General features: G+C 33.9%; 1 protein-coding gene across 1 annotated transcript in view; it reads left to right on the forward strand.

Moving 5' to 3' along the window:
- NUP210 (nucleoporin 210) overlaps window positions 1-15726 on the forward strand; it is a 91490-nt gene extending 75764 nt beyond the window's left edge. The window contains exons 31-40 of the mRNA XM_070936982.1: window positions 159-334; window positions 1650-1864; window positions 3438-3574; window positions 5411-5528; window positions 7674-7820; window positions 9051-9298; window positions 11062-11278; window positions 12098-12193; window positions 12304-12381; window positions 13578-15726. Coding sequence (XP_070793083.1) covers window positions 159-334; window positions 1650-1864; window positions 3438-3574; window positions 5411-5528; window positions 7674-7820; window positions 9051-9298; window positions 11062-11278; window positions 12098-12193; window positions 12304-12381; window positions 13578-13684 — 1539 coding nt within the window. The 3' untranslated portion in view covers window positions 13685-15726. The remainder of the gene's footprint in view (window positions 1-158; window positions 335-1649; window positions 1865-3437; window positions 3575-5410; window positions 5529-7673; window positions 7821-9050; window positions 9299-11061; window positions 11279-12097; window positions 12194-12303; window positions 12382-13577) is intronic.
- The last annotated feature ends 1259 nt before the right edge of the window (window positions 15727-16985 follow it).

Raw genomic sequence — 16985 nt, forward strand, 5'->3', positions numbered from 1 at the left:
ACAGTCAAAATCCCAAACAATGCAGTAAGATCAAAAACGTGTTTATTAGTAGGGTAAAAAGTAATCCAGATAATCATATACAATATAACTGCTTACATGTATTTTGAGCAATGGGAAACTGATTTCACCTTCAATTTTTTACTGAACGTATCATGCAGGTAGCTCCTATTTCCTACCTGAGAATATCCATGAACCCAATTTTCCATACAAAAAATCATGAACCTTTACTGGCATTACCATTGGGCATCACTTTGAGTTTGACTATCCACTTCCATGACAATTATGGAAATACTTTCCACTCACAAAATTCCATGCTTCACTTTGCAGTCAACAGGTAATTTGATTAGCATTTGATTATCATAAATTACGTGAACATTACTAAAGCATTTCAGTTTGACTATTACTTGGCCTCTACATGAAGACACACAGTGAAAGAGAACATTCTAATTATCATTTATGGTACCTGATGTTAGTTTGATTGTTCTACGGCAATTGTCAGGTGCTTGATATATATCAGTAGAACGGTGTATGTACTAATGTTGTATCGCTGTATAGCCAACATCCATGAGTTGGATGAAGAAACTGATGAATGTAGTTTACAGTTAACATATTGATAGAGTACATGGGGCCCTACAAGATTGGTGGATGGAAAATATATACCAGACAGTGCTTTAGGTTCAGAAAGGTGCTTTTGGAGTATGGGGAAATAAATGTAGCACTTGTCATCAAAGTGTTTAAATCAGCCTAGTGTTTACCTAGGGCCATTTGGCAACCACAAGGGCAGCTGCAGGATGCCAGAAAAGCTACTGCTACTTTCAAGAGTTGTAGGCAAATGTTATATTCAGACTACAGTGCACTTCAAAGCATCTTTTCAAGATTATTTGCATAATCCTGTAAATCAAGGTAATGCATCTGTATTATGTTTGTTTTTTTTAAATTTGATTTATATGCCGCCCTTCTCCGAAGACTCAGGGCGGCTTACAATGTGCTCAGCAATAGCCTTCATCCTTTTGTATATTTATACAAAGTCAGCTTATTGCCCCCACAAACTGGGTCCTCAATTTACCTACCTTAGAAAGGATGGAAGGCTGAGTCAACCTTGAGCCTTGGCGAGATTCGAACCCTGCAGTAATTTCAGGCAGCTGGTCTTAATAACCAGCTTAATAACAGGGTGCCTTAAACCCCTGTACTACCAAGGCTCTTGTGTTTAAAACTCATGCCAGTTTCTTTTAATAGTAATTAAACTCATTTAGCTGGAATAAATCCCATTTGTTTTATAGTACTTACAAGAAAAGCACATATGATCAAGTGTATTAGTCATTTGTAAGTGGACCTAAACAAACAATCTGTAAGTCGCCCCAACAAGCAATTAATACATGACTGATATTTGATCTTATATTTATTTATATACAGTAAACATTCTGTAATAGTGTAGTGAATTTCTGTGTAACACTGTACATGCTGGAATTAAAAACTATCTTAAAAATTGGGCTACTTGGAACAAATGAAAAACATTTCCAAACCACAGTAGATGGGTATAAGTGATCTAACTTTTCACTTTGTATCTATGACATTCACACAATTCTGTTCTCTTGACTTAATAATTATTCATTTATTTATTTATTTTAATAAATTGTTTTTGTCTACAGAGATGATTTTTTACAGGTTGGGAAAGGGACCTCTAACAATACTTTGGTACTTCGAACAATGAACGTTGGACTAAGTTTGCTTAAGGTTTGGGATGCGGAACACAATATTGCAGACTATGTCCCTCTTCCTGTCCAACATGCCATCTCCCCTGAGCTCACCGATATTATTGTAGGTGATGTCATATGTTTAACCTCCTCACTGGTAAACCAAGATGGTAAGATGATTTTGAATAATAATGGGCATTAACGGAGAATTAAAAAAAAACTAAGTTGTCATGGAAACTTTTTGTGTTTGTATGCAAGGCACATATTCAAAATAACCATATATAATATATAAAATGTATTAAAGTTATGTTTAATACAACACAATTGGTATGTGAAAGAAATAGGGAACAGCATTTATACTTGGTAATGCATCCCTTTATGAATACTAAGAATAATTTGCTGGACCTTGTTTTAATAACCTCTGTAGAATTGATGTAAGAACTGATGCACAGATATGAAAATACTAATGAAAGCAAGACTTAGTATTGCCCAACTGGATTTCTTATTTGGAAGGTATTCTATGCCCTCATTGCTCAATCTGTGTGATCGAATGTGCACTTGCAGCAGCAGTGAGGAAGGATTTGGTCAACTCGGAGCTTTCCCAGAGGGAGACACAGATCAAGAGAGTGTGTCGTCCCAAGCTAGAAGGGATGAGATGGTAAGAGGTTTGGAGAAGCCATATCTTACAATCTCTCAGGAAATATTAAATTAGACGTTTTTAGCTTTAGTCTGGCAAAGTTCTGTCTAATAGGTGTAATCAAATAAAGAATTGGACATGATTGGATCTCACTGTCTCATCTCTGGGCTTGAGTCTGAAAGTCTAGCAGCAGTAGCACAGACTGAGCAAAGCAGGGAGAAAGTTGGACCTTCTAAAACCTAATGTCAGCTTTATCAGAAGAAAAAGCGCTTCTATATACAAAAATACTGCTTTCAGAAGGATGACTACTATTATGAAAAAGCACTAACTAACAAGACTAGGGAGAGCATCTTGATATGATTATAGTGTAGTCCTCTACAAGTTCACCATTTTCGTCAGGTTCCCAAACCTGCTTATATAGCCACATTTTAAGGGCTTTCTGGATTTTGGCATAAAAAGGGCCAGTCTCACCTCAGGGAGAATGATGTTTCAGAGGGTAGGTGCCTGAAAGAAAAGATATTTCTCCCGAGTGTTGCCAGATATAACTCATTAGTAATTGGGACCTGTTACATATTCCTTCTGCTGGACATAGGCAGACATAATCAGAAAGAAGCAGTCCCTCAAATAAATATTAATGCCACAGTCATTACAAGCAAAGCAATCCTTTGTTCAACGTGACAGATTTGATATGCTAGCTGAATAAAGCAATGGATTAAAGGCGCTTTTCCTAGGATGCTGGATAATTCCAGTAGGGCAGATGCAGGTCTTTTATAGGCCTTAGCACAATGATAAAGAAATAGGTATGACGCAGATCCTGAAGTACTATTCTGTGAATGCTTCAACTTCACTGTAGGGAGCAGATTACCTCTATTCCAAAAGAAAGATTTTTGTAATGTGATATCTGCATTTATGAATGTGTATTCAATTTTATAAGAATATTCATAATGCTACAACTGAATTTATAAAAGTAGAATAATATATTAGAAACCTTTTTTTTTAATTAAAAAGCTGGATATACCCATGATAAATACTACTTATGTGGAAAATAAGTCTCTTATGATTGGCAGTTGCAGTATGATTATTTTTACAAATACTCTTTTTCATAGGTTTATCAGGAACATGGAGTTCTTCTTCAAACAGTATTCTTCAGATTGATTCAAAAGCCGGAGTGGCTGTAGCAAGGAACTCTGGAAGTGTTATAATATATTATGACATATCTGGGTTGTGTAAGACATATAGGGAGGTAAGTCACTTCTGAAATTCCTCATCATTACACTTTTATTTTATTGTATATTTAGAGTTGTTTTTATATTATTATAACTGAAATATTTATGCCACCCCTGTAAGATGTATTATTTTATAACAGCAAATATTTTAAAATTACTCATTATTGGCTCATGCCAAAGAGGTTATAGCTCCTAAAATAAAAAAAGAATAATTTATAATCATAAAATTGCAACGAATTGTTTGAAGAGACATCATCCTTTCTCGTGGAACCTCATGATTTTTAGAAGACCCATTAGTCATAGATTGCCAATGATTTTTGCTGCCACCATGATGACACAGCAATAAATCAGAGGAATGGATCATTAATATTAATTTGGGACCAACCAAAAGCCGATGTGAAATCACAAATTGCATCAATCTGTGCAGAGTAAGCCACAATATTCACAGATCAAACAATTCCTGACAACTCTGCAGAGAATGTACCTTGATTCATGGCATGGATCTTCCAGATTTCTGCATCAGCATCTCCTAAAACATCAACCAGCAAAACATAGGTCACTTTATCTGCATAGAATGAGCCAGTGGAACTAAACAGGAGATTGAAGCAGAGGCTTTATTGCTTGCCAGCTCAGAACCAGTTGAGACATCCCATGTTCACATGATAACTTGCACTGCCCCAGAGTCATGTGATCACTATTTGTAACCTTCTCAGACAGCTTCTGACAAGTTAAGTCAATGAAAGAAACCAGATCTGTTTAACAACCAATTTGTTAACCAGTGCAGTAATCACTTAACAGCTGTGGCAAAAAAAGATTGTAACAACTGTCTTGCTTACTAATGGAAATTTTGGACTCAACTGTGGCATAAATCGAAGATTACTCGAAATCATATATCCGACAGTATTGTAGTTATGTCTTTCAAATTCTGATTTTGTGTGTGAGAGAAAGGTATATTAGGACAGATAGTATATAAGAGTTGATATGTTGAATATATCCATAGAGCAAGAGATACTGAAAATTGTAAGAAATTAATGTTTATGCCAGTAGTTCTTAAACAGGGATAATTACACCCAAGGGAGAAACCAGGGATATCCCTGGAGTAATGCAGCAATTTGTAATTGCTTGTTTGTGAGTCAGTGATCCAATTTGGGACTGTCACTGCTGAAATGCTTGGCTAAAACAAGATTCTGAGGGGGGAGGTGTTGGTGAGATTAATTCAAACAGTACTATAAGTAATCCAATCCAACAGCATGAAAAGAGATATTTGAGTCAAGGAGTTTAAGGACTACTAGTTTATACTATTATCCTTAGTTATTTCAACATAACTGAAAAATGAACAGAAGTCAAGAGCATGAGTATAAATTAGAACGTTTTAATATATAAAATACAGTTAATTTCCTGTAGTGGTTAAGGCACCAGACTAGAAACCAGGAGATTATGAGGCACAAGCCAGCTGGATGACCTTGTGCCAGCCACTCTGTCTTAGCCCTAGGAAGAAGGCAGTGGCAAACTACTTATGAAAATCATGGCAAGAAAACTGCAGGTATTTGTACAGGCAATCGTGTGTGTGTGAGAGAGAGTGTGTATGTGTATGCACGTGTGTTCTTTTTTTTTGTTAATGTTTTATTGTTAAATGATAAACATGATTTGTTTGATTCAAAGTTTTTCAAAGGCTTAAAGTAAATAATAAGACAGCATGTTTAAATTTATATACCACTGAGATTAAAGTGAGACACAGGCTAATTCAGAAAATACCCAAGTGGCCAGATTTTATGAGCTCTAAACTCAAGAGAAAATTAGACCCGTCCAAACAATTGTCACTGAGTATTGTGTAATCTTTTTTTCCCCTTTAGGTGTTAATTAACGAACCTAAAAGGATTGTGATAACACATATAAGTGGAATGAAAACAAATCTTCAGGATACTTCAAAAGTTATACTTCAAATTGGAGATAGAAGTAAAAATTTGAAAGGTATACTTATTAAACTTAAGCTTACTTTTACAATAAATATTTTTGTCTAATTTTTTATTATTCTGCATAACTTCTAATGTTTAATTATGGATACCCATTTAAGCAGTCTTTGCCAAACTACTATTTCATATGGGTTGAATTTTAGCTTCTAGAAATCCCAGCAAGATGGAAATTTTGGAAGCTGAACTTCAACATGTATGGAAGAACTAGAAATAAGTCTATATGACATTTTCCTGGACATGTTTTATAGATGAATGTTAATATACATTTATTCCAACCTTAAATGGCATAACTGCCATGTACACTGTAACCCAACTCATTGCCACAAAGAGTCTAATATTGTGCAGAGGTCCCCACTGAATTTAATATCCATGGTAAATCACAGGATTGCAGTCTATGCAAGATATATTGAGAATCTGGGTATAAGATGAACAAATCAGTAAATTGGCTAACTATGTAGGCAGAAATTCTACTTACTTGAACACTTTCCTTTACCAAATAGTAGACAAGATAATTTAAATCATAATTACGTATGTTTTAAACCATGAGTGTTTAACCTTTGGCTTGCCTGAGTCACACTAAGTGAAGAGGAGTTGTCTTGACCGCATATAAAATATATAATATAATTGTTGTTGTTAGTTGCGAAGTCATGTCCGACCCATCGTGACCCCATGGATAATTTTCCTCCAGGCCTTCCTGTCCTCTACCATCCTCTGGAGTCCATTTAAACTCACGCCTACTGCTTCAGTGACTCCATCCAGCCACCTCATTCTCTGTTGTTCCATTCTTCTTTTGCCCTCAATTTTTCTCAGCATTAGGCTCTTCTCCAGTGAGTCCTTCCTTCTCATTAGGTGGCCAAAGTATTTGAGTTTCATCTTCAGGCTCTGGCCTTCTAAAGAGCAGTCAGTGTTTATCACCTCTAGGACTGACCGGTTTGATCGCCTTGCAGTCCAAGGGACTCGCAGGAGTCTTCTCCAGCACCATAGTTCAAAGGCCTCAATTCTTTGGTGCTCAGTCTTTCTTATGATCCAACTTTCACAACCATACATTGCAACTGAGAAATAATATAGTTACTATATATAAATCACATAATGTTAAAAGTTTACAATCTTGTGGGACTGCTTAGTAGCTGTCCTAGGCCACAGGTTAGACATGCCTGCTTGATACAGTAAAGTCTAAGTGTATATGCCCCAGCTAAATTCATCCTTGATAGGTTCAAATTATGTTTCAATTTGTGACATAAATAATATCTTTTATGGCATAACAAATACTGAATGATTTATAAGTATGTGTATTTCAACAGCACATTGCAGAACACTCAGCAGTTTCTGATCTATTGAATATATTTTCAGAAGAACTAATGTCCCATTACAATTCAATAATAAATGACACAATTTATCTTCCTGACAACCTCTGAAAAACACATTAATGAGACTTCCATAGAATACTCACACTTCTTGATTACTATGTCTTTATCCAGAGTTTAAATAAAGTGAGATTACATGTCATTCAGTATAACCTATCACCTGGAAATGCTTTATATATAATTCATTCTCAACAAATATTGTTATAAAAGTTTTTTTTATTAAGTGCTTTGAACACAGGAAAGAAAGCTTGTCCATTTAAGTGTTATTGCTCTAATCAATGGCACTTTTTAAAAATTCTGAAATCGCTACATGATATTACATTTCTTGCTACAGCTTATTTTGAATAGATTTTTCGTTTATAATTTTTCAATAGGTAATTGTTCATTAAACATTATCAAAATACAGAAAATAAAACAAGATTAATAAGACCATATATAAAAATGAAACAATTTTCTTTTTTAAAAAAAAAAGAGAATGAAGAATGCAAATCGTATTTCTGTATCATTCATACAATTTACCCCAATTAGATGCACATATGCAGGTCTGAACTGAACCATTTTATTCAAATAAAGTGCCATATAATATATGTAATTTTTAAAATTCTGACTGCATATGAAATATGTTGTTTTAATAAAAGGATAGCAGTGGGTTGTTTTTCTAATGTGTGGTCTAGGGTATTGATCTCTTTCTTATATATATGACATTCAAATAATATATGTGTTACGTCTACTTTCTGTGGAACTGTTAATTCTCAATTCTATTATTCAATTTTTCTTAGGAGAATGTTCAAGTGCCCAAAAGGAAGTAATTGAAAAAATGAAACCTCAATCTATGATCAACTGTCAGCTTAATTTCAACAACAATGTATTTGATTTCCAAGCTTCTGAAATTGTTGCAGCTGAACCCATGTTTGATACAGCTTTAGGTAAGATAAAAGGACAGAGCTGTAGTAAGAATACAACTATGAATTCTAATGGTGGTCATTAGATTGAGAATCTTATGAGAAGAAAAACTGAGAATATTCAGAGTTTTCTGCATTGCTTGTTTCCAGTTGAGTATAATGGGCAATGTTTACTCATAGAACTGTCTTTCAGGAATTTGCATAATCTTTTAAACTAGCAAAAGTTCAGCAACTTGTGACCCATCATATTGATATGGTATATTAAAAATCTTTAAAAGGTTGTAAGCCTTGAAAATGCTTTCCACTTAATTGAATTTATTTCTTAGTTCTGCATAAAATATAAAGATTTGGCACCAAAATTGGCCCTTTCCAATCAGAAATCCAGGTTTAGTTAAACTTATTTCATTCTGTGGACAATTTGCATTCTTTCCAGCAAAAGTGCTTCAACTTTCCTATACATAGCCATGTAAATAGTTATTTGTTGGTGCTGGCTTTGTAAATTACTACAATGTTTAACTTATATTATAAGAGGAATTCATGGTAGACTTTAAGAATCTCAGAATCACTCTTGGATTCCTGATACATACCTTCTGCTATTTCTCCTGTTAATTTAATAAAAGATCATTAGTTGAAAGAGCAAAAATAATTCAAACAGTAAGTAATGAAGTAATTATGAGCAGCCTGCAAAAATAAAGATAGAAAAATGCCAGACCAGTTTATTAATAATAAGGCCTACAATCAAGGCAGAACTGGAACTGGTATCAAGTCTAATAATTAATCTTGACAAACATCCATTTCTTCCATTATTGCTTAAAATAAAATTTTAAAAATAGCATGTTGAAAAAATATTTCAATGAAATTTAAAAGAATGGATATTGTCCCATTTGTTATCTGCAGCAGAACTGTAAGAAGCCACAATGGTGCCAACATTGTGACAAATATATCATAATGTTATCAAATTGACATTATGTAATTGTATCATGATTCTGATGCAACTATGTAAGTCATGTCATTTGTCACCTTCTGTCACCTGTTCCTCCCACTGTGAATGTGTAGGGTCATTAGCAATTATACTGTAAATATAATATTGTTTGTGATGTCTTCCTACTGATGTTGTCTAATCGTCATTAAAATTGCCACTTACCTCTAAGTGACCAGGTTTAGCACTAGCATGAAGAATGTTCAGCAATAAAATAATCTACAAAATGAAGAAGTAGAAAGATGTTAACATTCAGATTGGTCTTCTTCTATAAGGACAGTATACTTGTTCCATCAGAGTGCTCAGACTAGCCGACAAGCATCTAAAACAACTCACCATGAGCAAAACTGCCATCACAATCACACCTTCTCTCCAAGGCAGCCATTCCTTAGAGCAAATTAGCACTGAAGTGCCATTTAATCCAGGATTCTATGCTAATCAAACTGAATTTATCCTAAATAATCATTACACAAGTTCTGACGTGAAGATCTTTGGAGCTGCTGAAGTTCTTAAAAATCTTGAAGTAAGTTTCAACACAATTTCTCCTTTATCTTTTGTGAAGCTGACTTATTGTGTTATCATTTTAAAATAGAGCATGGACCTGACTCTTTAAAAGAATGGGAAGATACACAGTGGATTCTTTTTATTTATTTATTTTTTATTATTATTTTTTTTTAATGAAGTTTTATTGAATAAAGAATGTATTACATTTCAAACTCTACGGTTCGGCAACGTGTAGTCATCTTGTATATTTACAAATATGGAATCTAATCAATTATCTAAGTATTATACAATTTATACGTAAATTTCTAAGATTGAATACAACAATAATATATAGATTTAATTAGTAATTATACATTGTCCTAATAAAAGTTAACTTTTGCATTTATTTTTCAACCACCTATACCACAGATCCCAAATCGTGTAGAATTCTGAGTCTTCCTTTCTGTTTAACACATACGTTAATCTGCACATTTCTGCATAGTCCAATATTTTATTGATTACTTGTTCCTCAATTGGACATCCTTTCTCTTTCCAGCAACTGGCATAGGAGAGTCTAGCAGCTGTGACAATATGAATAATCAGATATTTCTTTTCCTTAACAAATTTTCATTTTAGCACTCCCAGGAGATAGATTTCAGGCAGAAAGTTAATGTCCTCATTTAATATTTCTTGGATCCATTTTTGTATTTTTTTCCAGAATTTCCTCACTTCCAGACACAAATGATATTGTGTTATCATTTTAAAATAGAGCATGGACCTGACTCTTTAAAAGAATGGGAAGATACACAGTGGATTCTTTTTAACCTTTGTGTTTTTCCTATTTATGTCAATATGTTTGTTGGTTTGTTAATGGATTTTAATTAAATACTAACCACCTCGTAGTCTCTAGACTCAGAATCTCTAGAGCTGGGTGAGATATAAATGGTAGTAAATCGATTAAATAAAGCATATGAATATTTTAGCTGTGATGAAAAATTTAAAGCAAATTGGATTTTGGCCACGGATAGAAACCAGACTTTAAAAAGTAATAACTTATTCATATTGCTTGCCTTTGAACAAAAATTAAAACTAAATTTGCCAATTCTTTGAGATGTATTCTATTCATCTAGAGATGCCACTGAAGATCAAAACATTCATTAAATAGTTTGGCTTCTGGCTTTCATCTCATTATTTAATATTTCACTATAAGTGTGGTTTGTGTGTTGAATCTATTATATGGTGCCTCTGTTATTGAATTATGATTATTTAATTCTTTTCCACTTGGTTTACAGAGGTGTTATTAGATTGTTTTTGTTAATTGCTGTTAACAAAAGAGTTCAAATGTAAGATGATTGCCCAAATAAATTTTCTATATTAATTAAAAAAGTAAATTCCTTCTTTTTTGATTTCATGTGATTTGATGATTCTAGGCCATCTAACACAGATTTACTGTTAGTTCTGTTTAAAAGCTTTGAAAATAAAAGACAAAGTTCAACTTTATATGTGTTAACCGTTAACACATACCTTTATATGTGTAATTAGTTAATTGTCACTAGCAGTTTAGCTATCCCTGGTAAATAATCAATTAATGTTCAATAATGAACTTTTTCTAAAGGAAAAACGGCATCATACCAAAATGAAAAACTCCATTTAAAATGATCAAATTGAGGCGAAGTGAGCAATTTGCAAATAAATCAGAAATTAAATGATATATTTGATTCTATTTTTTGAAATAGTGTATCATATAAGACTTGAGGGAGAAACTATGCTTTTGGTAAATGATACCAAATATTTATCTTACAGGTGAGATCCAGTTCACCTCTGGTGGTGGTTTTTGAGAAAGACAGATCCTATGACTTGCCTAGTTATGTAACCTACACTGTGAGTTTATCAGACCCAGAAATTGCAAGTAAAACAAATTTAAATGCGGTACTTACTATATCCAGCACAATGATTGACCAGTCTCTTACTATCCCTGTGACAGTTACTTATGGGTCTGACAGAACACTGTCAATGAAATGTAAGTTCTTATTCCTCTAAAATATTCATGCATTCTGAGATTTTGTTTTAGAATTGGATTGGTATATTTTATCTACAAAGTTATATGTTTTATTTATTTGTTATATTCTATTTTCCATTAAGAGGGACAAGGCTGCATTCATAGTACTCTCTCCTCCAGGTCTTCCCCACAACAAAAATCCAGTGAGATAGTATTAGCAATATCACTTAGACTTATATACCGCTTCACAGTGTTTTATAGCCCTCTCTAAGCAGTTTACAGAGTCAGCATATTACCCCCAACAATCTGGGTCCTCATTTTACCGACCTCGGAGGGATGGAAGGCTGAGTCAACCTTGAACCTGGTGAGATTTGATCTGCCAAATTGCAGGCAGTCAGCAGAAGTAGCCTGCAGTACTGCAATCTAACCACTGCACCACCACGGCTCTTAGTATAGACTAAGAAAGAGTAACTAATTCAAATTCAGCCAGTGAGCTAACATGTTGAGGGTCTCACCAGCACTATAACCAATATGCTATATTCACTTGCTAACATTTGTAATTTTACTAGTAACCTGTTGTTGACATAGAGATTTTATTACAGACTGATTTTTCAACATATTGGTCCACTATTCATAAAGATTCGTTTGTTTTTATAGTACTGGGTTTTCACAAGCAAATTCTGAACATTGTTTGAAAATGTAGGATTGAATCAGATTGGGTCAAATTAGATAAAAATGTATGAGAAAAAGTAATAAATTAAAGCCAAAAGGAAAAAAAAAAGTACACCTAGAGTACAATTTAAAGACTAAAGTCAACATTTCCTATTTTTTATTCTTCAGATAATACAAGTCTATTCCAACACTTTCTTGATTCCTATCAAGTTATGTTTTTTACGGCTTTTGCACTTTTGGCTGGAATGGCTGTTATGATCATAGGTAAGTATATCAACTGGAATTTGAAGTATTTCAAATTCAATTTTTTTTTAAAAAAAATAGCAATTTTAAATAGAACCAAGTTTATATATTTGTTCCATTATGTATTTTAGTGCACTATACTCTTTTCTCACCAAATGAACAGCAAATACATCCAGCTTTTATCACAAAGACGAGTCCTCAAAGACCACGTAAGTATAATATTCATTAAACTTTGTGCTATAAGGAACATGGTAATTAATAATGTTGCATCTAAAGTTGGAGATAAATGCTATAGTTGTACTTTATAAGATAATTAAAGAAACTGTATTATCATCATGTACAGCTCTCACCTGAGTTGATGGTGACATTAAATTGGTAAAAGGAAAAGAGAAAACCAAATCAGAGCCAAATGGGGACCTAAATCCTCTCTACTTGTAAATGGTAGAGATTTCATGTAAAGGTAGTAAACATGTGATGAAAAGAGATGTACTGCTTACCCTGTTTCCCCCAAAATAAGACTTCCCCTGATAATAAGCCCAATCAGGCTTTTGAGCGCATGGCAATAAGGCCAAGCGCTTATTTCAGGGTTCAAAAAAATATAAGACAGGGTCTTATTTTCGGGGAAACACAGTATTATTGTTATTTAAATTGATTCTGTTAGAGATTTTATTGTAATTGTTATTATTGTAATAACAAAACACAGCATTGCAGATTAAAAAGCAGCCATAACAATCAGAAAACACAACAGGGGTTCCATCAATACTCCAAACTGAGGCCTGGGAACAGGCCCACCTTTTAAGGGCCTTCTGAATACTCAGGAGAGTGTGCATCGTACATAACTCTAGTAAGATGCTGAAATAAGATACAATAATATCAAAATATCACACAGAGATACATGTATACCAAGAGCATTGCCTACTGTGGGCTCCCACTTTGTCATACTTTCTCAGTGGCTGCTTGCTTCTAGTTACCTGAAGGCCTAAATGGAAAATATCAATCCCACATTTGAACAGTTAGCTTTAACTGTCTGCTTCAATTTGGGAAGGGTAAAAGCTATAGATGTTCCAATCCAGATAAGCCATTGGCCCTTGATAAATGCTGTTTGCTGCAAGATCTTCGGTGGCAAAGGTCGCTTTGTGGAGGACAATTCTTAGCACAAAATCATTAAATTGTTCCAGTTCAGCCACTAAACATGCTCTGGGTCAGGCCTTCTACATCTGCATTTTCTCCAAATTAAAAACAAATGTAGTTTGCAGTTTTAGTGTAAAGTTTGGTGGGTGTTTATCCATGGACTGCAGTAGCATGGCTTTTCTGTATATCTGCATTTTAATTGCTCTGAACCAGATATCATAGTCACTTACATTGATGATTTTTGATGCATACTCATCATTCTGCTTATTTACAGATACTGGAGCGCCTGTTACTCCTACAACTCACTTCAGCCCTATATCTTCAAGTCAACAAAACAGTTCTCCCAACAGATTATGGAGTCCTCCATATTCTTCACAATGAAAATCTTTTTGACAAATAAAAAGTTTCGATTTTAAGTAATATGGACATTTGAAGCATAACATGTAACACCTTGGTTTATAAAGATTTTCTTTAGATTCATGATAACCTTAGGGGAAGAAAATTCAGTTAGTACCTATGTTGAGCCACTCTGCTTGCTTACCTGCTTCAGTTAATTTCAGCTAGGAAATCAAATTGCTATACATGCGTGACAACTGTGTGGAAATAATGACTTTATGATTTTATAAGAAGGCTTGATATCAGAGACATAATGAAAGGATAAACCCCAACATAAAAGAAAAAGAATTTTTTTGTTTCAATTCAGATTATATTATTTTATTTTTTGAGGCTCAGGGATGACATGTTCTGCACTGATACCTTTTTTGCACTATTTAGTACTAGCATTTGAAGTTTCTGGCTTTAGGAAGTAGTTTTGCTGCAATAGCTATGTTACCTATTTATATATATAACAAATATATAGGTATACCTACCTACCAATATATAGGTAGGTAGATTTAGATAGGGACCACGTGTGTATATGTATGTGAGAGAGGGGGTGTTATTTCCCATAAAATTATTAATATAGTTTCAATCAGGTGATACTGCACAATCTTTTGTTAAAGAAATCCTTTATTATAGCAAATTGCATTTTTTTAAAAAAAAAAAAGTTAATCATTTTTTTTCTTAAAAAAATATTATTAGCCTAACAAAGAGAAGATTGCATTTTATGTGTTTTAGTAGTGTTAAATACCTCAGCAGACTTTCCATATGCAACTGGTGACTTGTAAACATAACTTGGATCAGGGAACTTTATCTTTGCACTACTGAGTTAATGTGAATGCTACCTTTCCCACTGAAATCAGAGTTATTGCTCATTTCAGAAAGGAGTTTAACACATGTATAGATATCCTGATGACCTATATAGCTGGTACAATTAATACTAAGCCAACTAATTATACTCAACAATAGGAATTAGATTAGGTCTTAAATGAGAACACGTACGGGTACGCAGACAAAATTTGCTTTTCGGAAGCAATCCGTCTGAAGTATGAACATTATTTTTATAAGCCTTTTTTTCTCAGCTACTGTTGTCAGAGTCTGTTTCCTTTTTGCATATTTCCATCCATTGGCTGCAGCAACATAACTACAGATGCTGAAAGTTACATCAGTAAAGAATTTCAAAAATCAGTGCAAGCCAAGTCAAAAATGTGACTTATAAAACCATGTTCCATGGTTTTTTCTAGATTTACAAAAAAAGAAAAAAGAAAAGAAAAACCAACACATCACCACTCTATAAGGCCGGAGTGTGGGTCACTGCAAATATTAACCTACTAGAAAACAAAACTGCCTATGAAGTACAAAGAACCCCTTTTTCAGACATAGCTGTCACATTACAATTATATGATTACAACTGAAAAACTATTCCAAGAAAAACATATTCTAAAGATATTTATTTGTACTATAAAACAGTGTCTGTTATCATGTCTTTTTCTTTCTTTCTTTCTTTCTTTCTTTCTTTCTTTCTTTCTTTTTCTTTCTTTTTCTTTCTTTCTTTCTTTCTTTTTTGCATTATTTACCATAAGATTCTGAAAAGTATTGTGGAATAATCTTGGATAGGTTCACAAAAGGATGGCAAAGCTGGTCATCTACCTGGTACTCACATCAGCCCAGAAGCATGTGTGTGGTGATGGGACCAGTTTTCAGCTTTGAGATTATAAATGAGAAACTCTTTTAGCAATAAAATATGGATTAAACATATTACAAAATGGTGCCAGCCGATCCGGATTTTCCATACCACTTGATAAGAACTTTCCACATAGGTGAGCCTGGGTTGCCATTATAACTGCACCCCTCCAGTTGGTCATGTTCTCTTATTCTAACACTGTAAGAATTGTGATTTTGAGTCTGCTTAATTGTGAATGTATATATGGACTATATGAACACAGAACTGTGAAGACATTTCATAGAAATCAAAAGTTCCCAGTGTTGATAAAGATTTTGACTTTATTATTTAAAAAGACTAGCCATTTTTTTCTATATTTCTGACTTGCACAAATAAAAAGATGTTTTTTTAACAAATAAATTGCTTGAAGGTTATTATGTTTTAATTATTAAATATAATAAATACTGGATTTGATTATAGATAAATTATTCTGTAGGAAAATCTGTTCCCAACATGATCCTTCACATCTTCTAATATACTGCTGGAACACCTTGCTGATGGGTGTTCCTTTTCCTCTTCATCTTTCCAAATATTGTATTTACATGAATGAAAGTTATCCTAAATAGAAGACTGACTTAAAAATGAGCACAAGAAAAAGACTACGTGGTGTCACTGCTGTATTGTCTGAAATTCTTGAGACAGTATTCACATTTTAATAATCCATTATTTCACAGAAAATAAACCGGAGAAGAATAGAATAGGAATAAGAATAGGATGGAATAGAATGGAAAATAATAATATAGAATGGAATAGGTATAGGAAAGAATAGAATAGAATAGAATAGAATAGAATAGAATAGAATAGAATAGAATAGAATAGAATAGAATAGAATAGAATAGAATAGAATAGAATAGAATAGAATAGATGCAAAGGACCTTTGAGGTCTTCTGGTTGAACCCCTGCTCAGGCAGGAAACCCTGTGCCATTTCAGATAAATGGTTGTCCAATCTCTTTTTAAAAACTTCCAGCGTTGGAGCATTCACAACTTCTGGAGGCAAGTTGTTTCATTGATTAATTTTTCTGTCAGGAAATTTCTCCTTAGTTCTAGATTGCTTCTCTCCTTGATTAGTTTCCATCCATTGCTTCTTGCCCTGCCTTCAGGTGCTTTGGAGAATAGCTTAACTCCCTCTTCTTTGTGGCAGCCCCTGAGATATTGGAACACTGCTATCATGTCATACAGACATAGCAACTACTCTATAGACTTTTTCAAAACCAGGTTGAAGCAGTTCTGCAGTTGTCTTTAATTTTCCTTACTAGGTATTCTCAAAATACAGTACCAATAAAATGATGCACCAATCATCACTCTTCCAATTGACCAGAGTACAAAAATGGCATTGATCATTGCCTTTTACCCAGACCGCTATTCATTTTGTATGAGTTAGCATGTGCATGGGTATATTTGAGTGACCCTTGGTTCCTGGCAACTATCTCTGATTTATTGCAGGTTTTTGGCAACATATTTGCCTATGTCTTCTTCCTAGGGCTGGAAGAATGTGACTGATCTAAAATCACCCAGTTGGCTTTATGCCCGAGTAGGGCTAAAGCACCCCAGTTTCTAGCATACTGTCTAACCATTTCACT

This window comes from Pituophis catenifer, unplaced genomic scaffold (genome assembly GCF_029215685.1).
Source record: "Pituophis catenifer annectens isolate HBS135680 unplaced genomic scaffold, rPitCat1.0.hap2 SCAF_2, whole genome shotgun sequence".
Classification (NCBI taxonomy): domain Eukaryota; kingdom Metazoa; phylum Chordata; class Lepidosauria; order Squamata; family Colubridae; genus Pituophis; species Pituophis catenifer.